Source organism: Python bivittatus, unplaced genomic scaffold (genome assembly GCF_059951505.1).
Source record: "Python bivittatus isolate LINGU-HERP-01145 unplaced genomic scaffold, Pbiv_v1 ctg000480_np1212, whole genome shotgun sequence".
Lineage (NCBI taxonomy): Eukaryota > Metazoa > Chordata > Lepidosauria > Squamata > Pythonidae > Python > Python bivittatus.
Window position 1 is genome coordinate 31,042,121 of NW_028277075.1, and position 27,029 is coordinate 31,069,149.

Consider the following 27,029-nt stretch of genomic DNA (forward strand, 5'->3'; position numbering starts at 1 on the left):
AATATTAGGTGACATTAAAATAAGGAAAACAGAGATATAATCCAATAAATAAATATTCTAGAAAACCATATAACCAATTCATAATACCTTGCTTCCATGTATTATTTTGAGAGAACCATTTTGGTGTAGTGGTTAGGCACCACGTTAGAAACCGGGAGGCTGTGAATTCTAGTTCTGCCTTAGGAATGAAGGAAGCTGGCTGACTTTGGTCTCTCAGCCTTAGAAAGCAGGCAATGGCAAACCAATTCTGAACTCTTGCCAAGAAAACTGCAGGGACTTGTTCAGGCAGTCGCCAGGAATCAAAACTTGGTGTATGTATGTATGTGTATATATGACTGCGATGGGAACTCACATACTACCATTCTCCTGCACACACACACAAACTTGCTTTAATGTTAATTCAGTAAGCCAACATACCCTTTAAGAAACTCTTAACTGAACAGTTTTACTTGACTTTCATTTAAATCTCTCTTGGCTAGATTACTCATTTCTGCTGATGTAAGTGCTTAATCCCTTATGAAAAAGTTTCAATAACTTGCTCATTAAAATTGGCAACCCACTATATTAACCCACTTATATCATTCCTTTGAAAGATATAGTTATTATGAAGCAATATGGCATGAGAGGATGGGGCTTTGGGAGCTGAATTATCACAGTACTGTTCCAATTTACTTCTCCATAGATCATTAACAGATTCCTCAAATCATTCCTACAATAGCCTCTTGCCTTAATCTTTTTACTCAGTTAACTCTCTCAATCACTGCAACTTGTTTTTATCATATCTGATATTAACATTTCAAAAATACAATTCTCATTTAATGAAGAATCAGCTGTCATAAAGGAGCCCTTGAAAATTCTGCCTCAAACTGGATCAACAGAGTTGTATAATGAATTGTTTTATAATATAATAATGGTATCATAGTATTATATAAAACACATCCAGAAAGAAGGAAAATAAAAGAAGTCTATAATCTATCTGAAAGTACTCTTTTGCTGAGATATAAAACAGCAGAGAGCACTAGTATTTTCGGATGCTGACTCCAGGAGAGAGAGCATCTTGGAGAGAGAGTCTTGATTCCTGAGCTGTGGGACAGCCACCACATCTCCCAAACAGAATCTACAGAGATCATTAAAAGAGACTTTCAACATACAGTATTTCCACATGGTACCATTTCTACATCCTAGTTCCTCTAAATCATTTTGATGTCAGCCATGCAATCATCTAGCCTCCTGCCAACTTTGAAATGGTCAGACCAGGCAGGAACTATGTTTTCTCCAGACCACCAATAGAAAGTGCAAAACTCAAAATTATACCCTAGTTTTTGGAGTAACAAAAATCCCTTTGACCCTATTACATATAAAAATGGGAGAAAAATGTCAGTTCATTCTCTTCCCACCCACCCACCTTCAATTTTCAGGACACGCTGTGAGCATCCATCTGGCTGTTTTGGGGAACCCCCCCCCCCCGAGCTGTGGGTTCAAGAAAACTATCTAGGTGTGAAAACATTATTCCTGCTTATAAATTTCTGCTGAAAGCTTCTGCTGAAAGCTGTGATGATGGTGTGACATTGTAGTTTTGTAGTCAGGCACTTTTCTTATTGTACAGCTGTATGTGTCTGTATAATGGCTCACTTGAGCTCTGTGGTGTGGAGACAAGATTTTATAGAAGTGGAAAAAAATAAAACCATCCTGTTTTTTATAGAGATTTAAAGAACTAGAAAGATCAGATTCACTGATCAAATTGCCTGTGTCATGTACTAGGGAATTCTGAATTCCATCAGCAAGGGTGAATCAAAATTATGGGTAAATGGGTTGCCCATAAGACCACAGAACTCTAGTGCTACAAACTGCAAAGTAGAAGTTTGGGGACTTGAACTGTGCTTCAGCCAAGCCAGCAGAGACAGAGAGAGGCAGAGATGGAACTGCAATAAGCTATAGGTTTGATTTACTGCTTGGAAAATATATAGGCTGCTGTATACAACAAATTACCCCTTCCTTTTTTATTATCAAGAAGATGAGAAATGAATAATGCAATATTCTCTCAGAGGAAATGTTGATAGTATCTTAAACAAGTCTGATGGTCTGCAATGAGAAAGAGAAGTGCAGTGGTGGAGTTGAATTTATGCCCCGCTGCACCCAGTTTCCTTCCTTGCTTGTTCACCAGAGCTGTGCAGATTTGATTCCCAGATTTACCTTGAGCAGTATCAACTACTAGTAAATCAGGAACCCTCTTGTTTTAGTTACATTTTTTATCCTTCCAACTAGAAGTAAACCCTATTAAATTCAGTGGCTGCTATGCCTTAATATGTATGAAATTGTAGCTTTAGATATATAAACTAGGATTGTGGCAAATAGCTGTAATTCCTAGCATTTATTTTCATATCTTGGATAGGGAGACAACTCTGTAGCACTTATTTCTGTGCGATTCTTAATCTGATTTTAATACTAATGTTTTTGTTCACATTGGTTAGGCAATGATAATCTGATTTCAAATACATATCTGACTTTAAATAAACTAGACAATGGACAAATGTTTAGCAGAACTATTTAATTGATTAAAAATAATATGGCGAATTATATCTTGATGTCTTTCCATAAACTATAGCTTTCTTGATCTTGAAACTTTTCAAATGTATTTTTAAAAAATGAAATAGTAGCCTTAAAAGGTTTTTAACACTGAAACCTTAATGTCTGATTTTCTTAATGGAATTTGCAAAATCAGTATAAAAATAATTGCCTCTAAAGTAAATAAAAACCCTGATGACTCATCGTCTATCAGTTATCTTAAATAAAAAGTAGATCTTCTCTGAAGTTGTTTATTTAAAACAAATCCATTGCAGTTCAAAATGTTTTACTTAATATTCAAGGGAATGTCTAGAAATTCTTTATGCCGTTCAAAAAATGTACATGATTTCTAAATAAAAGCACACTAAAATAATGACTAAAATGAAGATGAGAAAATTACTGTTTCTAAGAACTGGGAAATTTAAGGGAACACATTTTCATATGTAATCAAAGAAGAAACAATGAAAAGAGAAAAATATTATAATAATGATAAATGACATTCAGCAGATTCAAATCTATAATCAGAAAAATTAATCTAGTCTACCCCATGTACACCTAAAAACCTTATTTAAAAACAGCATGTTCTTTGACTGGGTATAATGTCACAGAAACTTCTACCATACTGATATTTAGCCAATTCAGTTATTCATGCTGGAAGCTTAGTGGCTACTCTGGGATTCATTGCTTTATTGTTCAGGTTGCAGTGATGGCCAGAAATGCTTTCTGTAAACTATCTAATAAAGCAACAATGGAATTTCCCCGAAATATCAAGTTCTGGCCATCAAGAACTACATTTCTCAAAAGAAGCTAGCTGAGGAAATCTGTAGGATAGGAAATAGGATTCTTTCCATTAGAAGGGTGAAATAACTGGTAATAGAGGTAACATAGATCACTACCAGCAATATATGGCTTTCAAAGCAAAGAAACAAAAACAAACAGATAAATAAACTCTGGTCCAAGAGATAAAAGGTGACATAATTTTAAGGTATATAAAAACAATAATATTGGGGTAGAATAAGCAAAGGGTTATTTTGCACATACTTATCTCCTACAATCCCCAAGTTGATTGTTGGATATCCATGCTCTTGAATTGTTGCTAAAAGAGTTGAACGATTACTGTCTCTAATCTTTCCTGGTAACAAATCATCTTCAGGATTCAAAAGCTATAAAGAATGAGAAAATGCTTCTTTAAGTAACTGGACATTCTTACCAATAGTTTGCAGAAATAACAAATCAACTTTTCAGGAGACTGATAATAAATATTTACAATACCAGTAATTCACCCATGTAGTAGGAAGGCAGAAGGGAGAAAGTGCAGAAATCTAGATCTTGGGTTTCTTCCAGCTTGTGTATTTGGTATAATAGTATTATGTGAAAAATGAGCCAAAATAACTAATTAGGTTATATTCAAATTAATTGGAATGTGAAACCACTTTTGTTAAATACAACTATCTTAAGCCTGTGAACAGGTATTCATTTATAATATCTGTGGGTATCACTATTGTGAAAAAGCAATTTCTTGAAGATTTGCAAAAGTTTAAGTTCAAGCATTTCTCTAGATATTAAAAGAAATTGCTAAGATCAAGTTTGAGCTTGTTCTTGGTGGTTAGGAAGAAAATGAGATTCAAGTATGATTTGGGGTGTAGTTGTTAAGAAAATCCAAGGAAGAGCTAGGAGGAGAAGTATGTAGGTGGAATTGAGAAGACAATCATTTTGTTAGCAACATTTTACATGGTTAGGACACATGCAGCCTTGCATAATGCTTTCCCAAATTAAAAATGTCCTTATCCCAATGATTCTTCTGCTTCTTCTCCTTCACATCCTCAGCATCCACTCTTCTTTTGCTATCCTATTGGGATTTTATCTTTGAAAGTGGGTACATCGCTTCAAATCTGCACATACTAGGTTGCACCCATCTGTTTTTATCAGCCACATGACTTTGCTGATTTAAAGTCATCTTGCATCCTTCTATCCATTGTAGGCCCCCAAAGCTGCTTGGTGTGAGTTGACCTTTTGGAGCAGATTTGTAGGGAGCATGGTGGAGAGGAAATCCTACTGCAGGAGCAGAAAATCCATCTATGCAACATTAAATAAAAGTCATTCAGATTTTGTACTGCTTGACTATTCTGTGAACTGAATTCCAACTCTGGTCAGTATCACTGCCATTTCTGTTTTCACTTCATAATCAGTATGAATTTTTGGTTTTTGACTTTTGAGATACATACAGTGGTGCTTGAAAATTTGTGAACCCTTTTGAATTTTCAGCATTTCAGCATAAATATTACCTAAACCTTGATCTGTTTTCCACACAAGTCCTAAAACTATATAAAGAGAACCCAATTAACAAATGAATAAAAAATATTATACTTGTTCATTTATTTATGGAGGAAAATGATCCAAAGCTAAATATTTGTCTGGGGCAAAAGGAGGTGAACATTTGCTTTCTGGAACTGGTGTGCCCCCCTTGGGCACCAATAATTACAACTAAATGTTTCCTATAACTGTTGATCAGTCTTGCACATTGGCTTGGAGGAATTTTAGTCCATTCCGCTGACAGAATAATTCAACTCAGGGATGTTGGTGGGCTTCCTCACATGAACTGCTCGCTTCAGGTCTTTCCACACCATTTCCATAGGATTAAGGTCAAGACTCTGATTTGGTCACTGCCGGGGAAGAAGTGGCAAACTGAAGACAGCTCTGTTAAAAGCAGAGCTGACGACTGCGGTGGAATGAAGAGCTAGTGAGTAGGCCGGCTTTTTGTAATTCCTCTCCAGACAAAGAGAAGACTTGAGATCGCTTACAAGTGCTCCATACAGTTGCTCCTCGCGAGGAGACCACAAGACAGTGGCCTCTGGTGGGTTCAGAGCTCTGACAGATGAAGGAATAGCCATCTTTTTGCTCAAACTGTGGTCAGTGCCTTCAAAAGGACACTGGGTTCGCATATTTCCTTTTCTAATCACTTTCAGAAATGGCTTATTAATTGCTTTTCAGCTACTAGGAACCTTTGGATCAACAGGTTTTATAGCACCAGGTGAGTTTCCTTCAATCCTTAGCAAAAAAAGTTTTAAATACAAGTTTAAGAAAAAAAATTATTTTGGAATAGACAGCAAAAGGGTGATTAGAACTTTGATTTTGGAAAGTTACAAATGAGTCCAGACAGATTAGAAATAAGATTTTGGAATTAATTATAAGAACCGTTCCTGTGGGAAAATGCTTTTGTTTTGAATTCTCTTTAAAAAAAAAAGTGATAGCATGAGACTTTGAAAGCTGGACACTAGGGGGAACCAGAAGGAACTAAAGATTACAATTAATGGAGAAGAGCACTTAAATTTGATTTACTAATACAGAATGGAGCAAAATATTTTAACATTGGACATACTGAAGGATATTTTTGAACAATCGACCCAGAAGTTAATTTTAAGAGCATCTTCCTCTATAGATAGACTGTGTTTAAAAGATGTTGTGGAGGAGGAACAAGTTTTACTGGACAAGACAGACTGATCTGAAAGTGGATTTAAAAATGACAGGCTATAAAGATGATATGGAAAAAGATGCTACACTGGACATACAAATGAAACCGGCTGATGTCTTAATAATTAAAAGGGATATATAAATAACAAACCAAAAGAGTGACCTGGATAACTTTCCTATATTGGATTAACAAAAGAGACTTGTTAAAGCTTTGAAGAATTTTGTGAGAAGGGACAAAGAAGAAATAAAAAGAAATCAAGTCCTAGGAAATTATTTGAAGGGACTAAAGATTATAAACAGTAAAAGGAAGGGATATGAAATTGGTTCATTTGATCAAGGTTAAAATAGATATGTTGTTATTTCTGGTAACCCTAAATGGACTTTTGCTGATCAGGACTGAAAGAGGAGGCTTTAAGGATTTGTTTATAAATAGGAGATGGGATATGGGAAGAAGAGATCATTTGTTGTATTTTAAGAAAAGGTGATAAGTTACTAAAATTGTTTGTACTAGTTGTGATGAAGGGGGAAGTAATTTCTTTATATATTTCTTTTCTTTTTCTTTACTATATTCCTATTTTTCTTTCTTTTCTATTTTTCTATTTTTTTTTCTTTTCGGCACTTTCTGCCAGTGAGCATCAACCACTTTTTTTGTTGGAGGTCCTCAGAAGTCTCCTTTGTTCAAGCCATGACATACTTCCACATACCACAACCCTGTGTTGTGAAGATCAGACTTTGATAGGGAGATTCTGTTCTTTAAATGAGGCAGGACCTCCCACACTCACACCTAATAATCATCCTATTGATTGGAACAACTGACTCTAATTTCCTGTTCAAATGAACTGATAATCCTAGAGGTTCACATACTTTTGTAGCTTTGGATCATTTCCCTCCATAAATAAATGAACAAGTATAATATTTTTGACTCATTTGTTTAATTGGGTTCTCTTTATCTAGTTTTAAGAGTTGTGTTTTAAGGTTACATTTTAAGTCATATTTATGCAGAAATATTGAAAAACCAAAAGAGTTCACAAACTTTTAAGCACCACTGTACATATAATGCAAATGCCACATTCTACTGTTCTCTATGAAACCAGATTATTTCAAAACACCATGCTAAACAGTTTAAAATGTCTATTTTACCAATAAAGGGGCTGCAAAAACTGTAATCAAAGAGATTGTAAAACTGTAATCTAAACAGAACTACTATGCTTTTTGATGAATCCTACCATGCTTTTTTTGACAATTTATAAATGTTAGATGTTTTCTTACTTCATTCCCTGTGGACATTACAGCAACTACTGGAAACTTGTTAACTTCAACTTCAGTTACTCCAACAGTTGCTAGGAGACCTATCTCTGATGGACCCATGTGGGTTCCCTTGGCCAGTACACATTCACCTCTTTTAATGTCGTGTCCTATAGGCCTAAATATGCACCAAAACAATAAGAGAAACATTTATTAAGTTACTAAGAAAATGAATACATCCTTTATAACATTTCAAAAGCTATTAATGTTAAAGATATTAAATAGCCAATTTTTCATTTTAAAATGTAAAGATAAGCAATTCACTAACCTGATATCTTGACCTGGTCGAGCCTGCACCAGAATGCGTACCTCAAGTTCTTCAGTGCCCTGTATTTATGGAAACAAGACAGATTTCAATTTACATCATAGTATGGTGTGATCATAGCAGACTCAAGTTCATGTGGGCAAGAGGTTTAAAAATTTGTTAAAGACAATGACTGGCTTCCCATATAACAGTAAATATGGTTCATTTCTTTCTGGCTTAGAGTGTTATTTTTTATTTTTATTTATTTATTTATCAATAAATGACTCTGGGTGGTTTAGAGCAAAGATAAAATTCATTAAAATACAACATAAAACAGTCCTAATGAGTCCATTTATTTAAGCTCAGCATGAAACTGACCATTGTGGCTTACTTAACAAATTCTGATTAAAATCCCAACTCAGTGTTATTTGTGAATCAATATTAACATCCAGTTACAACCCTGAATATATTATTCTGGGGAAGAATGACATTACTGGTTGAGGTATATTCCTGGCATTTGATTTTTTAAGACACAATACAGTCACATGAATATTTTAAAAAGAGTTTTGTTGGACAGCATTCAGATTCATAATGGCTTGCATTCAAGTTTGGAAATAACAATGAAGAATAACACTGAATCTGTGAGACAGAGATGCACCTTTTGCTCCCTCTGTGGTTAACTGAAAATGATGTCTGTCAACCAACTGATTAACAAAACCTTTTTTATGTGTAACTAATTAGTTCAGGGGTAAGGGAGCTTCTACCTATAGGAATTTATATTACCTTTCCAAGACACTGTTAGTGTTCTCATTTTAGGAGTAAAGTATGGCCAGAGCCAAAGTAGTCAAAATTAACTGCTTGTATTACTGTACTTTTAAGTATACAGTAAGAACCTTTTAAGTATACAATAAGAAAGAAATCCATCCAAGCATGGTCCTTTCCCGAACTGTGCAAGATTTTCTTCATCCGAATTGTAGCCACAGATTAGGTCAAGAAATAAATACCAGCAATAACTTAGAGGAAGAATGTTGTGGGAGTATATTATGATAAAGTTGGAAAGCCTGGAGATTCATATTTGGCCAATGGGCTGGAGATTCACCAACCTTAAATTAACTGATAAGTGCATTCATTTTTAACACATTTCTCTGCTTATTTATATATTTATAAATCTCATAGTAAAGATAGCTTACAGTATTAAGGAGTTAAAAGTACAAGAATATTTTTTGTATTTGTTCAATAATAATCTTTATTCTGTACTTTTTTCATATAGCCATCAAGCATAAGAAAAATGCTGCAAATTTAATTTCTAATATTTCTCTGCATGCATCCATCAGTCCTATTCATTCCTTCTTCAAACCAATCAAGGCACCACCAAAATATATTCTATATTAAATGGAGTCTACTGGGGGGGGGTGTACATTTTTCGGGGCACAAAACATTCCAAGTGTGATCAAATGTTCCAAGTTTGAAATAAAGCATGTGTGATTTGAGTTTTATTTCATGCTGTTTTGTTCAATGCTCAGAACAAAATGTAACCAGCTTGAGCAGCATTGTTTTCAGCATTGTGACTGGACCTTTTTTTTGGTGCTTGTATTTTTTTTTAATTTCCAGTTTTCTCAGCACAATAGTTATATCTCTTCTGTTACTGCCTCATACTGAATGGGATAGGGTAGGAGTAGTTACTAAGTACACAGCTCAGAGCTGAAGAGCCATTGTTGACTCTGTTCTGTTGCCTCTTTCTGCCATTTTTAAAAATTAGTTCCTTCACGGAAGTCAGAGCTCATGTGGGTGGGTTTCATGTGTGTTTGGTCTTCTGCTACCATTTGCATGAAAGTTGCCTGTAACAGAGAGTAAGTAGATAAAACTAAAATAAGGTAGCTAAGTGTAAAGGTGTCTGGCTGTATTTATTATGGTTTCACACACATAGTGCTAATCCTGCTGAGGTTCTAGGTTATAAATATATAAATGCAAAGTACTATGTTGATGCTTTGGCTTGATTTATTGAGTTTTGATGGGTATGCACTTTATGTTCTGTTGCTATTAGAATTCAGGATGTGTTTAAATGCAAATTTTGCTTATTTGTAGAACTTGAGCAGTACAGGATTTTGTTTTGTTTTTACTACTGTAATGTTAAAATTATTCACACAAAGGTAAAAGATCAACATTTCTTTTGCAGCCACAAAGTACAGGCATCCAAATAAGACTGGGAAAGAGCAATACAGTAATTGCTTTTTGCTGGGCCTGTGTCTATGAAACAGGGTGACTATAAGGACACAATGCCAGAACTTGAATTTGTTTATGACACAGATAGGGTGAAGTGTTAGTCCATAATAACTGCTACCTACCACTGAACCCACAAAAATTGCCAAGGGAGTGATTTTTAATTTGTGCAGAAAGCAGTAAAAATCCTTTTTCTATGGGGTTTTATTTAACGCTTTTCAAACAATTTTAAAAATTGTCTCCTTGTTCCAAATTTTCTGTAGGTCTAATGGTAGTCAGCCCGAGGTACCACCCCACCTTCTCTTGTATCTCTGGGGAGAAAATAAGGGAACAGGGGATCACTTCTTTGCTGTTTGGCTAACACTAACTGTAGTGTAGGGAACTAGAGCTGGTTCTGAATTCCCATTGTTTTCTATGGCTGGAATTTAAGCCATTTTGAAGTTTAAGTCATTTTAAGGTTTGTTCCATTAGAATATAGCCAAATGAGAATGTTCTGATGGAAGTGGGGATTCTTCCCCCTTCAGTTCAAAACATAACATGATTTTTTATGTTTTATGTTTTTTAATAACGTATTTATTCATTTATTTATGATTATTTGTATGCAGCCTCTTCTCATATACAGCCTATAATCTCTAGACTGTAGAACTGCTGATGCTGTTCTTTGTTTCAAATGTGCAAATGCAAGTTTGTACCTATGTAGTGGGGTTACACACTGATGAATGATTCCTTGGAGCTGCACTACTGCAGATAATAGCAACAAAGAATTTTTTAGTAGCACTCACATCATCAGATTCCCTGATAAGTTCTGTATCTTCCACTTGCACCACAGCATCAGCACCACAGGGTATTGGAGCACCAGTTGTAACTCTCATAACTTGACCAGGCATGACAGTCTGAGTTGGCTGTAAAATACCAAAAAATGTCAATTTATTTTTAAAAATTTAATATGAAACTTGTATTTTAAAAACTTGGGATTACAAAAATTTTTTTATTAGCTTAATAGGAGAACCACTCATATAACAAAATTGCATTAGACTTCACAGTTTAATTCAGGATCTTAATAAGTATATTACTGATGGAGGAACCAAGAGAACAAGCTTCTTTAAGTCTAGCACATTATTTCCAGGAAACATATACACGAAGAGCTGTTAATTTATTTTTCTTCTTCCATTTCATCTTTTTTTTTAAAAAAAAAAACTGTATGCAGTAGAAGTTTTCAAACAGAGTGCACAGAAAGTGAATTTCCACCCCCTTCTTTCTGGCAGTGCCTGAAAAGTCTCTCTGAACAATCAGGAACCTTGCTGAGTAAGGTGTACGATGGTGCTGGGGATTGAAAGGGCAGAGAGGAACTCTAAAATTTGTCACAGACAACTTCTGGGAACAGATTATCTGAAGCTTTGGCAGCTGGGCAGTTACCGTAGAGAGCCACAGAAAACATTTTAAGCTCAGGAAATGAAGAAAACATTAGAAAGAAACCCAGACTGATTCTGCCTCAACTTCCTGGGATATAAAAGAGCGGGAAGGGAAAATACAGCCAGGTTTTCAAGATCTTGTTATGTATCAATAAATTAGATATATAACCAGAGTTGCTGAGAGTTGGGCAGCATATAAATTTAATTCTTCATCATCATCATCATCATCATCATCATCATCATCATCATCATCCAGCATTCTTACAGAATCTTTTTCCTGACTTGGTCTACCTTGAACGGCTGACACTTACTGAGGTTTCTATGTATGGCATCGCATTTACTTCTTTATTTATGTATCCATCCATCCATCCATCCATCCATCCATCCATCCATCCATCCATCCACATGTATGCCATCTTAATTACCAGAGTAACTCTAGGCGGCTTACATTTAGGATTAAAAACAACAAAAAGAATGAACAGAAACAAAAGAGCAATAATACATATTGCGCATTAGGGAAGAATAGCCAACTCAAACACATTCATAACAGTCAAAATGTACAATTAGGGAGAAGATCACTATACCCTGCCCCAAGGAGTGCTGAAAGAGCCAGATATTTACAGCTTTATGAAAGCCTAGGAGGGTAGGGACCAAATCGACCTCAGGGTGACACTGTTCTACAAGGCAAATGAAACTACAGAGAATACATGTCTCCAAGATGACAAATATTTTCAGCTGTGACCTGGAGCATATAAATTCTTCCAGACCTTACTGATTAGGCAGAAATGACAAGAGAATGATGGTGCTGTAGGTAATCAGTTCCTAAGCCATGAAAACCTATATAGGTTACAATCCCCACCTTGAATGTACTTGGAAGCCCACTGGCAATCAGTGCAACTTGCAAAGATGTTACATGGGCAATCCAAGGGATGGCCATACCTACTTGAGCAGCTGCACTCTGAACAGTTGTAGCTTTTGAGTAGTCTTCAGGGATAACCCCTATACACAGCATGTTGAAGTACTCTAAATGGGAGGTGACTAACGCATGAGTGACTGTGATGAAGGCCTCTTGATCCAGGAAAGGACATGGTGGATAAGATGCATTTGTGTAAAGGCTCTCCTGGCCATGGCTGCCACCTGAGTAGGAGTGAAGAGTCCTTGCAGGTGAAATATCATGCCCTGTGTACTGACATAACCAGCTATTTGAAAGCCCTGCTCATATACCTATGAAATGAGCCTGATCGTTGGGCCAGATTAATTGGTTCTCCTGCAGAGTAGAATGCCCATGTCACAACTGAGAGCCTTTTCTCAGTTCTCTGGAACTGACTCCCACCAAAATAACACTTGGGATCAGATCTCTTAGAGCTTAAAAACTCTTCTTTTCTTAGGCCTTAGTGAAGCCATAAATAAATATCCTACTAATTTGAAAGCATAGATGTTGATTTTATTAACTTCTGGTTTAGAGACTCCTTATTTTGTGGTGTGATTTTATAATTGATATCTAATTGCCTTTTTATTTCATTACGTAAGAACTTAGTTATAGGCAAATGATAAATAACTTTTCTATTACTACATTAGAGTATCTAATTATAGAAATCTCACAATTCATATATTCTTTGTATTGTTTACAACAGTCATTGGAATGGTTCCATGTTATTTTACAAGATTATTCTACTTCTTGATAAATCAAGAAAAAATAGGAAAGGAAAGCAAAATATATTGTACTTACTTGCTCACCAGCTTGGGATTCCCCAATGATGAAACGATCTCCTGGTCCATCAGCAGCTGAAAGTTAACACAACATCATGATAATTAGAGTTATAAATCAAATATGCATTATCAGGTTTATTGTTTTTGTTATTGTTATTTCTGACTTCATAATTCCTTCTCTTACACATATTTTTGCATAACAATTTGGATTTGACCATTTTCCTAAAGTATAACATAAGTGCACAATATAATTTACTACATAACATACATTATATACTTATGACAAAAGACAGTGATTTATTTTTATTGTTCCATTTATGTTGAAAAAAATAATATGTAAAAATTCTTGCTCTGCACATGATGCACTAGATATTTTTATTCAGCAACATTCCTTTCTCTGCATGAAAATATCCTGAAATCTTTAAAAAAATAATTAAAGGCCCTATTACTATAATAACAGTTAAAATCATTCAATGGACCAGGTGGATAATTTATTTTGCAGCACAGAGCTTTTTAAAAATTTAACTTTATTATGAATAAAAAACGTATAAATAAGCAAATGAACTGATTTATTTGTAATATCACTCCCAAGTTATATTAAGTGTAATGATACATGAAGCCTAAGTTTACACAGTTTTTTAAAACAGATATTTATATACCCTGTAAGTATGAATGAATTTCATTAAGGTAAGGACTAATTTGCCATTGAGGACTATTGGACCTGCTGTTCCAGGCAACATATATACACAAGCACTCTACTGTGTTACTGAACTGGAAAAAAAATTAAATCATATTCAAAATCATTAATATTCACCTCTGACAGCATAGCCATCTTTTACTGAAGCTGGAAAAGGTGGAAGGTTGTCTTTTGCATAAACATCTTGGGCAAGGACTCTACCCATTCCATCTGATACATAAGCAGAGGAAAAAAAAGAGTACATGAAATTCTGATAGCAAGCTGAGAGGGCAGAGGGTTTCAAAGATAAAATGTATGCGTATACAGTAAACTTTATTTTCTAAAAATCCTTTCAAATTCTATCAACATTTATAAAGAAGCATTTAGAAACATTTCTAAAGTTTTGCCAGCCAGATTAAGGGAGATGCACAGAACTAAATGCACAGTGCTAAAAATAATAACATTAATATAAAAAGAGTTCTGACCTCTCAATTTTTATTTTAAGTGTGCCCATATTTTTTTTCAAGGAAATTCTGAATAATTCTCTTTCTACATTTTATTCCCAATAATATGTGAAGAGGGATAGAGACATACCAGGATTTAATTTTTTTTTTTAAATACTGAAATAAACCATTCAGAAAGAAGAATATTGGCTACTGTAACTAGACCAAGAGCAGAACAGTAATATCACAATGTAGACTTTTCTATATGACAAAACATTTGCAAAATGTTTTGACCTCAAAATATTGTGACCTTGAGATAGCTATTTCATATGTTCAAAGACCAAAATAAAACATGTATTCTGAGAACTTTGTTTCAGAGATGCAACAAAGCTGGGCCCTTTTAAATGGCATTGTTTTCAGTATTCTGACCTTTGTGAGCAATGCAGTTGTAATAATGTTTTGGAGCTTGTGACTGCGCTACTTTTTTCAAACTTTTTCTAGCCAAGGCAGTACAGAAGCAACTGTGACAATTTAGACTGACGGGGATGATGTCTTGAGAGGAAAGCAGCAATTAAGCACATGGCAAGACAGAAGTCTGCTTAGAATGGCAAACTAGCAGAAAGATTCTGCTGTTTTTTAAACATTATTCAATGTAATAATTAATGTGCTGGCCTAGAAACCAGGAGACAGAGTTCTAGGCCTCTGTTAGGCATGAAAACCATCTGGGTGACTCTGGGCTAGTCACTCTCTAAGAGGTAGGAGTTTTAGATATGTTTACCACCTTGAGCTGACCAAATATAAATGTGGGATAAAAATAATCCTCCTGCTGCTGCTGCTCCTCCTCCTCCAAAAGATGTTGGTAGGTGGGTAGGTTGCTGACATGAATGGCTGAGTGGATTAAGTAATGCGTAAGTCAAGTGTGTGCTGTATTGTGCTTTATTTTGTAAGCAGCAGTATTTGTGTGTACAGACACTACTGTACTCCATTCACAAATGTTGCTAATGGTGCTGAGATTGTATAAATGGAAAGGCTACTAATATAAAGGTTTGGTTGGTTGGTTGATTTTTTTCATGAACGAATGCTCTCTGTGCATGCTCTTGTTTGATGTTGAACTATAGCCTTTAAAAATACAGTGCCTATATTGGTTTGGGCTGCTTTCTTGAGTTTAGGGGGATGTGTGAGAGTAACTCTGTGCCTAGTCTTGTACATAGTTGTGATGTTATGTAAAGTTACACATGCATTATCTCTGAAGGAGGCAGAATTAGGTAAATTCCAGGCCTTATACAAGCCATTCTCTCTCAGAATCAGCTTTTCCATATGCAGTAGGAAGATATCCACCCTGAGAGAAGTGTTGCTGTAAACATTCTAAATATCCTAATAAGTCATGCATAACTTAAAACATAAAAACTAGGGCTGTACAAATCCTTTCAAAGAGGTACTTTGCATGATTATGCATGAAGCACCTTTTTCCAAATAATTAAAGCAGCCATATCTTTTTCCAGGTGCATGCAGCTGCTTTGTAAGCTATTCCTGACTGTCTCCACATACAGGACTGTAACAGTTGACACTGTAGCTGTGCAGGTTTAGAAAAAGACATGGCTGCTTTAATGATTCAGAGAGAGGTACTTTGTATGCATTTCTGTGCATTGTGAAACACACCTTTCCAAGTATTTGCCCAGTCCTAATAAAGATAAAGTAAGTGAAAATTAAACAGTTTTCCCTTTATTCTTTCTCTGGATGCTAGAACTGATACTAAATACCTCGATAATTGATTATTTCTGTTCCAAGCACTGGAGTCATCTCCAGAACTGTAATGAAGGCTTTGTCCATAGATGTTAAAGGAAATGGAGACATACGATGTCTTCTTGCTACTTTTGTAATGTCTACGGCACTGTGACCTGCAGAAGAGGAGCATTAAAGTTATAATTAATTTTTTATAACTATCACAATTAACATTTTCCCCGAAAGATTGAGAATCTGTATATACATCGTTTCCTTCACCTAAATAACAATTACTTGCCAATGTATCAAACCAATTTTCTCTTTATATCCTATATTCTTTAGAAAATGAAAATACTATTTAGAGTAAGATGTTAAAGATATTCTTCTATCTCAGGAACAAATTTGTTCCATCTATTTTATTATTTACATAAAAAAAGTTCAGTTAGCTGGTTAAAAGGAATATTCTTGTTAATTTGAGACTCATTTTGAGCAACACCTCAGAACACATATAGAACCACTATCTTATTATTTGATATTTCTGACAGTGCTTGTTTGAATTCAACTATTCTTGAGTTAAACATTAATTCTGTAGGGAATCATGACCAACATTATAAACTCAGTTATGGCCAGAGGAAAGAAGCATTTTTTCTATATGCACAGGGTATACCAAAAGTCAGACCCCACAGGCCAACCACAACAGGCTTTATTAATTAATATTTTTTTCAGAGAAAATATTACTGTACTTAGGAATGTTCAAAGGTCATGCATCAAACGAGCATGGAAGTGTTTAGAAAAAAATGGCAACCAATTCGAACATTTAATGTAATTTATATAATTGTCTATGGGGCTTGACTTCTGGTACAACTTGCTTCAGTTTCATGTTTAATTTGACTAAATCAACCAATCTGAAATTCATCTGATTCACATGTCGCTGAGGTCACCCAGCTTTTTGCCAGGGCCTATTTTTATTTAGATATGCCTGTTTGTAGAATGGACTTCAATTTGTAAAAGGAACTGAGTCCCAGCAATGGCTTCCTACTGGAGGAATAGAATTTTTGCAATTTCCTATTCCCTTGGACTCCCAGTACCACTTTCTATAAAGCTCCACAGGGTCCCCAAAATAGTTTTTTGTGTGGACTGCAAAAGGGAATCATACATTACAGCTCTTCCTCCAATAACAGTAGAACTCTGTTGAAAGCAAATTTTGATATCCCTTTTGCTAAAGGGCAGCAAAAGAGTAGCAATTAATAGTCAATATTATTTCTCTTAAGGTTCAATATTACCATTATGACTCTTTCCTTTTTAATTAGGAATAAAAACAAACACTGATAAAAGCATCTATAAAATAATTAAATTAACACCTTTCCATATTTTTGATGTTTTAGGGTATTTCTGACTATATGTGCAAAAGTATGCAACTGAGTTGGAGTCTATATTTTGCTACTAGATCGAGACTCATGTGTAAGATGCATTTTATCCTCTTTGAGGTTCAACAGATCTGAAACCTTTCCATTTTAACTAAACGAGGGTTAGGAATAAACAGTCTAATTCTAAGAATTCTTAATACATGAAATTGTATTAGTAAAATGAGTTGGAATCAGACTTGTCCCGTACAAACTTTCATATTATTTTGATGGGTCCTCGTATCTTCTATAATAGTTGGAGGTTAAAGGCTCTCTATGCCTCTGTAATAGTGAAGATGGTTCATGGGCTACAGGATCAGGAAGAACACTACTAATCATAAATCTGAATTAAATCAATGAATTTATAGTAGAGTTTGCAAGAACAATAGTGATGGCTTATAAATTTTGCTTTTGATTCTGTTTTTATTTTGTGACAAAATGACTGATAAAACTCTCCCATAGTTTGCTAGCTTTGCTTTTAGGAAAACATATTAGGGTTTAGAAAACAGATTTGCAATTGAAAAATATATAAATGACAAATTATTTCTCAGCCACATATCAGAGATTGGTAAGACTCCTCAAATTATATTTGATCACTAAAACTCCCTTAACTTGAAATCTTTTTAACAGATGATCATTATTAACTGACCTCAACAGACTTAACATATTACAAGGAAAAAATAAATGAAAAGAATATTTTTTTAAAAAAAATTGTAGTACACAATTGCTGTGAAGAAGAACATTGTTTACAAGGATGACAAAGTCTCTTCAGACTTGTGGGTGTCCAGTTTGCATATATTATCAGGCTTCTTCAATGTATTTTTTTTCCTTGTAAAATTCATTAGAAACCAAGGTTAGCACACCAAACTAAAAACATATATTAAAACAATATTTTTTACAAAATATATTTTTCTAAAGTATCCATTCTTATCCTACTATTCAGCTGAAATGACTTTACAACTCTATGAGAAAAAACTCTGCTTTCTTTAGGAATTATATATTCTTCAGAAAAGATTCTTCTAAGATAAACCCCCAAATCTTGCTTAAATGAAAACTCCTCCATTTCTTCTAGCTGAATACAATCTGCTTGTATTTTACATCTTATGTAATTGTGAGTTCCAGTTGTTTTATCTCAGATGTCTATTTTCTTTCACTCTAGGGCATTCTGGAAGGACTTTCTCCTGCATTAATTTATCATAGAAGAAAAGGCAATTAATATCTGACAGAGTGGGCATTCTTCCATCACTTAAACAGTGTCCTCTTGCTAAAGAGGCTTCATGGGGCAGGACAATCGTCCCACGGACCACTGGGAACCTCTCGTTGGGGTAGGGCTGCTGGCACAGCAACCAGGTGCTGCCATCTTCTGGGTGGCAGGGAGTGGTGCACTCTGACCCTTTGATGAAGGGTGAGATCATCTGTCACCATGGGGTGAGATATCATCAGTATGCTGATGATACTCATCTGTATATCTCAGCCCATGGTGAATTAAGTGATGCCATGTCCTCCCTCTCACAGTGCCTGGAGGCTGTTAAGGTCTGGAAGGGGAGCAATGGGTTAAAACTGAACTCTGGCAAGATGGAATGGCTTTGGGTTTGGGGTTCTTTGGTCCATGGAAAATTGCCATCTTTGGTCTTGGATGGGGTTGCACTACCCCATATGGATCCGGTGCATAATCTGGGGGTTCTCCTGGACCTGCGACTCTTGCTCAAGGAGCAGGTGGCAGTCCTGGCCAGGAAGGCCTTTGTGCAACTGTGGGTTGTGCACCAGTTATGCCCTTTCCAGGACCAACAGGCCCTGCTCATAGTCACCCATGCCCTAGTCACCCATCTTGACAACTGTAATGCAGTCTACATGGGACTGCCTTTGAAAAGTATCCGGAAGCTTCAGTTGGCTCAGAATGCAATGGCCCACATGTTTTTGTGCAAGTCTAGATTTGCATACATGTTACCTCTCTTGCGGGAGCTGCATTGGTTGTCAGTTTGCTTCCAGGTTCAATTCAAGGTGCTGGTCATCACCTTTAAAGCCCTACATGGCTTGGGGCCAGGTTATTTGAAGGACCAGCTTTCCCCAGTTTCATCTGCCCAACCCACCAGATCAGGGAGGCAGAGTATGTTACGAGTCTCCCCCATTAAGGAGTCCATCTAGTGGGACCGAGAAGAAGGGCCCTTTTCTGTGGTGGCTCCCTGTCTGTGGAACACCATCCCCGTGGAGATAAGACTGGCCCCTACCTTGATACTCTTCTGAAAGGCCCTGAAACATGGTTTTGCCAGCAGGCCTGGGGATCCCAGGTTGATATGGAGCCCATCAAGTGGTTTGTTTGAATGTATTGCTGTTGCCAGGGGGATGGGGGTGTAGTGTGTTTGTAGTTGGGATTTTATTTCTGTAAGCCACCCGGAGTCACTGTGAGTGAGTTGGACATATAAATTGCTTTAATAAATAAATAAAATAAATAAACAAAGCAGTATCATCTGGCAGGACTCAGGAGACATGCCTTCTCTGTTGCTGTGCCTGCTCTATGGAATAGCTTTCCCCCCAAGATTCAGATGGCTCTGACCCTGCCCGCCTTTTGGAAGGCTCTAAAGATCTAGTTTTTACCTCAGACATTGGGTCAGGAGCATTTGTGCCTATCTAGACTATTTCTGACTGGTTGTGGTGATTTGAAGTTACCTCTGGCATAATACATTTTACTGTGCTTTAATGTGTTTTTTTTTTCTGGTGCATATTACTTGCTGTTTTGAATTGTATACTTATTGAGTTGCACACTGAATGGGTGGCTACAGAAATTATTTAATAAAAAATAAAATAAACAAACTATTTTCACTTTTTAGGAAGAGGGGAAGGGGTCAAAAGGAAGAAAAAAAGGTTTATTCTATTTTGCTCTCACCTGAATGGAATTTTACTCAAAGACTGAAGAGCAACTGAGATTCTCTAATCCCTGACATTAGATTAATGACAGATAGGAATTACACACTGCAGTGTCAGGATACATTTGATCAGAACTTTCTGATTATTTCTTTTATCTTGTTCAATAGCCCAGAATAGATGGCTCATGCTAGATAATATTTTCCCTAAGAAATGTTCCACTAGAGATCTCCCATACTCTGATTTTTGATATTGCTTAGTCTCCTATCCTAACTGTCAATGCCTTCATAGTTTATCTTATATCTTTTTTTATTGCATGGAGATTGTCCATGTAAAAATAACATTTGCATGATTACATCTGTTAAAATCCTGTGAATTATACATTTACCCATCTATCTGATTAGTGGCTTTTATCTTTCACTTAAAATTAGAAACAATGACTACAAGAGAAATTGCCTTGCCCTGTGATAGTGGAATGCAGGATTGTTTCATCAAGCAATAGATCTAACACAGAAATCACTTTTAACCAGATTCCCTAGTTTTTCTGAAAGTAAAAAATAGTTGTTTTGTGCACCTGTGAATATCTTGGAGTAGAATCCAATACTTTTCTATATTCCCTCTATACTTGTATGATTATATCATTTGATCCCAACTGATTACTGTTCACTTATGTTAAGGGTCTTCAGTGGCCACCTCCTAATATTATTGAAACTAGCATCAATTTAAGGATTGTATGTTCTGATTAAGAGTTGGCTTGTGAGAATCTTGGATTGTGGTTGGAAATCTGTGTCAGGAGTAGCATTGCATCTAATTCTTAGCAATTGTTGATAACTGTTCATTAGTTATCTCTGATTTGTTTAGGATGGGACCATATTTTAATAAAGAATTTTTGTCAGTGGGTTTTGTATAGAGGGTAATTATTAAGTAGTTATTTTCTTTAGTTGGAACCAGATCCAGGAAGCTGCTGTTTATTTCTGTAAAACTTAATGTTGTCACACTGCTTGTTTAGCAATATGTAAAATTTATTCAAAGTTTCTAAATATTTTTCTCAGAGGTTTTTATTACATCCAGAGCCTCATATTGTTGGCCCCTTGAATACAATGATTTAACATTTAAGGTCATCATTTGTCCTTGCTATTAACATTTGAAGATATCTAATTCATTTAGACATACATTATATAAAATTTTGCTACATAAAACTCATATAATAAGAATGCCAAATTTTGATAAGAGTTCTTGAAAATCTTAAAAAACTCTGGGAAGATGATTTAGGATTTAAAGTTGTTGACCTTCACTGCAACTTTTAATGACATAAAATTCTATTTATCTATTTCAGTAAGACACCATGAAGATAATCCATATTGCATTATACTCTGCTAAAACTGAACTATATAAATTGTAATCTTTTGGGTTCACATGGAAGGGTTTTAATCAATATGTAAGTTGGTATATATTACAATTTTTTGTGGTAATGCAATCCTTCTGATTCAAAGTTTTTGAGGAAGCTGGCAAAATCTAACTGACCCAGAGTCCACTGGAGTTGTGCAACTAATAAATTCAAATAAATGATAATAAATAATAATTAATATACTGGTGTACGCTTTCATGGCCAGTATCTGTTGGGCAGTGTTGGACTTCAGGGTTTAGTGACTATGGCCGCAGACAAATCAGAAACTTGCCTGGACAAGACCCAGTCAGAACTCAGCCCCTCAGACTAACCAACTGGAACCCAGGACAAATGAAGAACCAATTAGACTCCAAAAATGACGAACAGGAAGCTGGCATGAACAAAGGATCAACCTGGAACCAACACCACCAAAATGACCAATCAGGACTGGGCACAAACAAAGAACCAATCAGAGACCAGTCCTCATCAACGTGCACCAATCAGAAACCAACTCGGCTAAAGACCGATTAGAAGGCAGGATGCTTGTCTATAGAGACAGGAGCCCAGTCAGTCCCTGCTCAGTTGCCTGTGGCTTGCACAACAGACCACCTTGCCTCTGAAGATGCCAGCCACAGTTGCAGGTGAAAAGTCAGGAAATCTGTTGTCTAGACCATAGTCACTAAACCTTGAAGCCCAACACTGCCCAATAATAACTAACTTTTATAATAAATCCTAATGCTAGTTTTTTGCAATATTTCCTAAGACAGATCTATATCTATATCTAATATTAATGCAACATAAACAACTGATTCAATGATTGTTTGTTAATTGCCAGGTTTGCTATCATAAAACATGGAAAATTAAAATACACTTTCACTGGATGCATGATATTCAAGTTTGGGAAGTAGCTCTGTCTAAAAAATGATACAAGAAAAACCTTATGGTGAAACTACTCAAATTTGGTCACCTTTTATTATTTATATTAATAGATACTTTAAAGATTATTTGTATCTACATTCTTGCAATTATTTGCCACTGATTATTTGTGACTACTTTCTTGCATTTACTACATTAACATAAAACAGCTCTCATTGTGTTGGTGCAGCTGGTCATTTCATTTCAGTCTGATTCTAAGGAATATGTTTGGTTATTCTGGACTATGTATTTGAAGGGTGTGTCAACTAGATAATGATGAAGGTCATATTTCTGGGCTAGGTTTAAACTTCTAACACTTAGCTCAGATAATTAGAATTTTCTCTTAGAAATCCCATCCCTAATATTCAGCTTCCTCTTTTTTATAGTCAATCACTGTATTCTTTATTATAGAGGTTCGCTGGTCCAACCTTTCTTTTCTTCTGATGTTCAGGACCAGACCTTCACAATTTTCAGGTAATTATTAATTATTATTCCATATGTTAATAATTTTCTCTTTGGTCACATTGAAGACTACAGTTCAGCAAATACCTTTGGAACAATTCTGAGAATTGCATCCAAATATCCAATGGGCTACAGGTTACGAACATTCCCATTCTAGTCAATTAATGGAAACGAACTGGGATGATTTAATTTTAAAAGGTATGTATTATTTTTCATTCAGACTGTACAAATAGATTTAATAAAAAAACCCAACTAAAATAACAAAATATAAAACAATACAGTGAAACAGAAATATTAACTACTAAGAATAAAAACCACACTAATCACAAAGCTGAACAGATAATTGGCTTTATATAAACTATTTAATTCAATAATTTTGTGTGTAATTATGTGTACAAAATGTACACATAAAACACATAACTCTTTTTTATGTGTACATTTTTATGTGTTCATACACATATATATATTTAGCACTGATATGTCAGCCCTTTAAGGAAACCAGTCATGTAGGCCAATACTATTTTTATTGTAAAATAAACAGAATCTTGCAAGTCTAAACACGCTCCCCCCCTCCCTCCCATTATCTTTGTAAGAACTAGGGAGGGTCTTGTCTGAGACATTTTCTCAGGATACATTTCTGCCCTGGACAGTTCCCTTTCATCCAACCTTTGTCTTGGTAGTGGCTGTTCCTCCTGTCCCTCAAGGCCATCCCCTGTTTCCTCTACATGACCTGTAAAGGCTTCTTTATCATAAAATTCTGGCTACTGAGTTCTTGCCAGGTTACTCTAGAAGTGCACATGGAACATTTCAGCATTTCTATCTGGGCTTAGTCCACTGCATTACTTCAAGGTATGCATGTAAAACAAAGGAAAGAATATATTGCCACAGTCTTTCATTGCTCATTCATACAGATCCACTGCATCTAAACTTAATAATAAAACATAGTGTATCATTACATGATTAAGTCTTGGATTCTTCTCTACTTCTATAAACTTTGGCTTTTTAAACTAGTCACAGTTTAGCATTATGGACAAACCTGTTTTAATGACTTATGAAGCCAACTTGGTTCAGTAAACCTTAACTAAAATTAATCAGTGTATTGTTAATACATATAATGAATGTGTAGTTGACTGAAAACAAATGACAGTTTCTGGTCTGCTTGAGCGATCAGAAATGCATGAGTTCAAGGTTTCTGCATGTAATATAAAACTGTATTTCTCCATTAGCCTGAAAGCTGTCAAAGAATTGGCAATGGGCTTCTTTCCTCTCTTCCAGAAATTGCTCCTACATATCCTGATGGGCGGAGATATCTATGCAAAATGTTTATTTTACATTTTATTATTTAATCATGGCTTTACAAGTATTCAAGTCACAGAACATCTATCCATGAGCACTGGACACAATATTTTGCATATCCTTCAGCCTGTCTACTGAGATCTCCTCAGGCATTTACGGACATATTTAAGTATATTCTGCAGACATAAAAGCCTAGAAAGTACACTTAAAAGAAGCCCAGGTGCATCACATTCTATGCTTTCACAGAATCCATTCCAGCAAAACTGTAGCTTACATATCATGGAGGTATTATACTTCACTAGAAGAACACAAAGATGCAACACTTACTGGCTCGGAGGATGTTCTCCTTACTGCTGCACCTGGACTGGACCTGTAGAGAGAAGGACAGAACTGATGAGGCAGAATGTTATAAAGTGACTATAGGAATATAGTGGGCAAGCTCCTGGGACCTGGAGACAGAGGTTGTAGTTCATTTCTTAAAATCCTTCTTACACAGCTTATATTTAACAAACTGTTGATTAACAGTCTGAATTAAATATAAGCAACAGGAACTAAGCCAATGTATAGAACACAATTTTTGTTTAAAGTTTAACCTTAATTATACACACACACAGACACACATATATATATATCTATATATATACACATACATACATACATATATATATTCAGTTTCAATGATGTATTTACATTTCACCTTTCCTACAAATACATTAATGAGAGACATGTACTAAAACTATATTTTACTTCAAATAAATAAATAAATAAAATACTGTTGGAGACATTTGAAGCTGATTTTAATAGATTATTTAAAACAGGAAAGATAAAATAAACACTGTACTTAAGGTTTTAGCTCATCTGTTTCACAATTTGATCAATTATTCTTTCTTGAGCACAAATTTCTTCAAAGTTTACTTTGAAAACTTTGGTTTGATATCATTGTTTTATCTTAAATACGACATCTGCTTAGACTATGCAGGTGGTCCTCAGTTAAAAACCACTTGTTCAGCGACTATTTGACAGGGTTGAACATGTGGTACTTACAACTGGTCATCAAAGTTCTGGCCAGTGCAGTGCCCCTGTGGTCATGTGATTGTGATCTGGGAGCTTAGCAACTAGCCCTGATTTTTGACTGTTGCACACCCCGCTGTCATATGACTGCAATTTGTGACCTTCCCTGCCGGCTTCCCACAAGCAAAGCCAATGGAGAAGCTGGCAGGAAGTTGGAAGTTGTGGTCATGTGAGGTACTTGCTTAATGACCCGTAGTGATTCACTTAACGATAACTGGGGACTGCCAGAACTGCTGTTGCTAAGCAGCATGGTCATGTGATGTCACTCTTTACAACTGCATTGCTTAGCGATGGAAAATTCAGGTTCCAATTACCATTGTTAAGTGAGTATTACCTGTATTATCATTTACCAGAAAGCCCTTTTTAGGAAATTAACCAGAATGTGTTTATGCAGGACTTATGAAAAACAAGGTATCTTTTTTGTTCCTTCATATATCAGACTGGTTGGGATGCAATGCTGGTAACAACAGGCTCAGGTGGCTCTCAGAGGCTCTAGCCTAATGAATAATAAATGAATGCTAGAGTTTGGCTTATTGTGTTTCCAAGATTCTGGAAGATTTAGCAAATACTGAAGGGCTATCACAGGGAAAAGGATGTGGATTTACTTGAGAATAAGACAAGAATCAATGGGTAGAGGTTTTGCAGAGGGATATCCAAACTTGAAATCAAGATGAATTTTTTGACTGTGAGAGCTATTTAACAGTGGAACCAATGCCTCTTAACTTATGGGTGCCCCACCACTGGAGGTTATCAAGCAAAGTTTGGGCAGTGATTTGTCTGGGGTGGTCTTAGGATTCCTGCCCTGGATTGGGGATTGCATTAGAAGACCTCCACAGTGCCTTCCAATTCTATGATTCTATCAGCTTCTTAGTTTCTTGACGATAAATCTAACTAGTGGTACTCACTGTGAATATTGCTTGCTAGGTTGTATTTTGTTGTTAGGGCCTCGACAATATCACATTTTTCAAAGTTCTCTGATACAGGGAGTAAAACTTTTATATGTGCAATTAATAGCACAGCCTATGTTTCCAAATATTGGTTTCTTCTAAAAAGAAAAGAAACAATTCAAAATTTGGAATCCAGATTCTAGTTTTATCTGTAAATGAAGCACATTTAATATGAAAAGTACTGAGGAGGGCAAACATAATTGAGGAGGAAAAAAGGAGACCTGTAAGCTGATACTGCAGCTACTTCTGAGTACAAAATTATATCTTATATAAAGATGAAATAATTATGGATTTTTTTTAAAAAAACTCTTTCTTCTGTTCCACAGCAGCTTGCCCCAAAGACGCATTACATCAGTTTGAATTTGTGCTGTTAACATAAATCTATTCATTGCAATGAAGTAACTTAAGACAATGTTCCAACTTATGGTGGCTTATGGTTGTCCTTTCCTGGAAAAAAAGTTACATTTAAAAAAAAACCAAAAAAAAAACCAAAAACAAGCCAAACTTTCCTACCAAAATTATACAGTAATAGTTTCAATTAAAAAAGTGGCCCAGATTTGTTGCTTCCTGCCCCCCTCAGCTTTTTCAGGATGATTGAAATCAAAATAATAATAAAGCCTAACAGAACAGGTTATTTTTTCCCCCTTAGATCTACTGTAAAAAAATTATGGGCCAAAATTCTTAAATAATACATGTGTACACAGTCTGAATGTGTGTATATGTGTCTGAGAAACATGAGTGAGAGAGGCGGGGGGTGTTTTGGACTGCAGTTTCAAAATTGTGTGTGTGTTTTTTTTAATGTGCTGCTTTGCACAAGCGGAAAAACAATAATTGGGCGATATCAAAAGCATTTAAACCAGAGATCTATCAGGAAAAATATAAGAAGAAAACACGGAGACAATCTGGGAAATGATAAAT

General features: G+C 35.6%; 1 protein-coding gene across 8 annotated transcripts in view; it reads right to left on the reverse strand.

The window, feature by feature from the left end:
- Nucleotides 1-27,029, reverse strand: part of GPHN (gephyrin) — a 284,049-nt gene that overhangs the window by 20,555 nt on the left and 236,465 nt on the right. For all 8 annotated transcript variants that reach the window (XM_088145626.1, XM_088145622.1, XM_088145627.1 and 5 more), the window contains 8 exons: nt 24,421-24,463; nt 15,807-15,944; nt 13,742-13,834; nt 12,947-13,002; nt 10,588-10,707; nt 7,610-7,668; nt 7,306-7,459; nt 3,607-3,728 (listed from right to left, as the gene is read on the reverse strand). In XM_088145626.1, the coding sequence (XP_088001752.1) occupies nt 3,607-3,728; nt 7,306-7,459; nt 7,610-7,668; nt 10,588-10,707; nt 12,947-13,002; nt 13,742-13,834; nt 15,807-15,944; nt 24,421-24,463 (785 nt within the window). The remainder of the gene's footprint in view (nt 1-3,606; nt 3,729-7,305; nt 7,460-7,609; nt 7,669-10,587; nt 10,708-12,946; nt 13,003-13,741; nt 13,835-15,806; nt 15,945-24,420; nt 24,464-27,029) is intronic.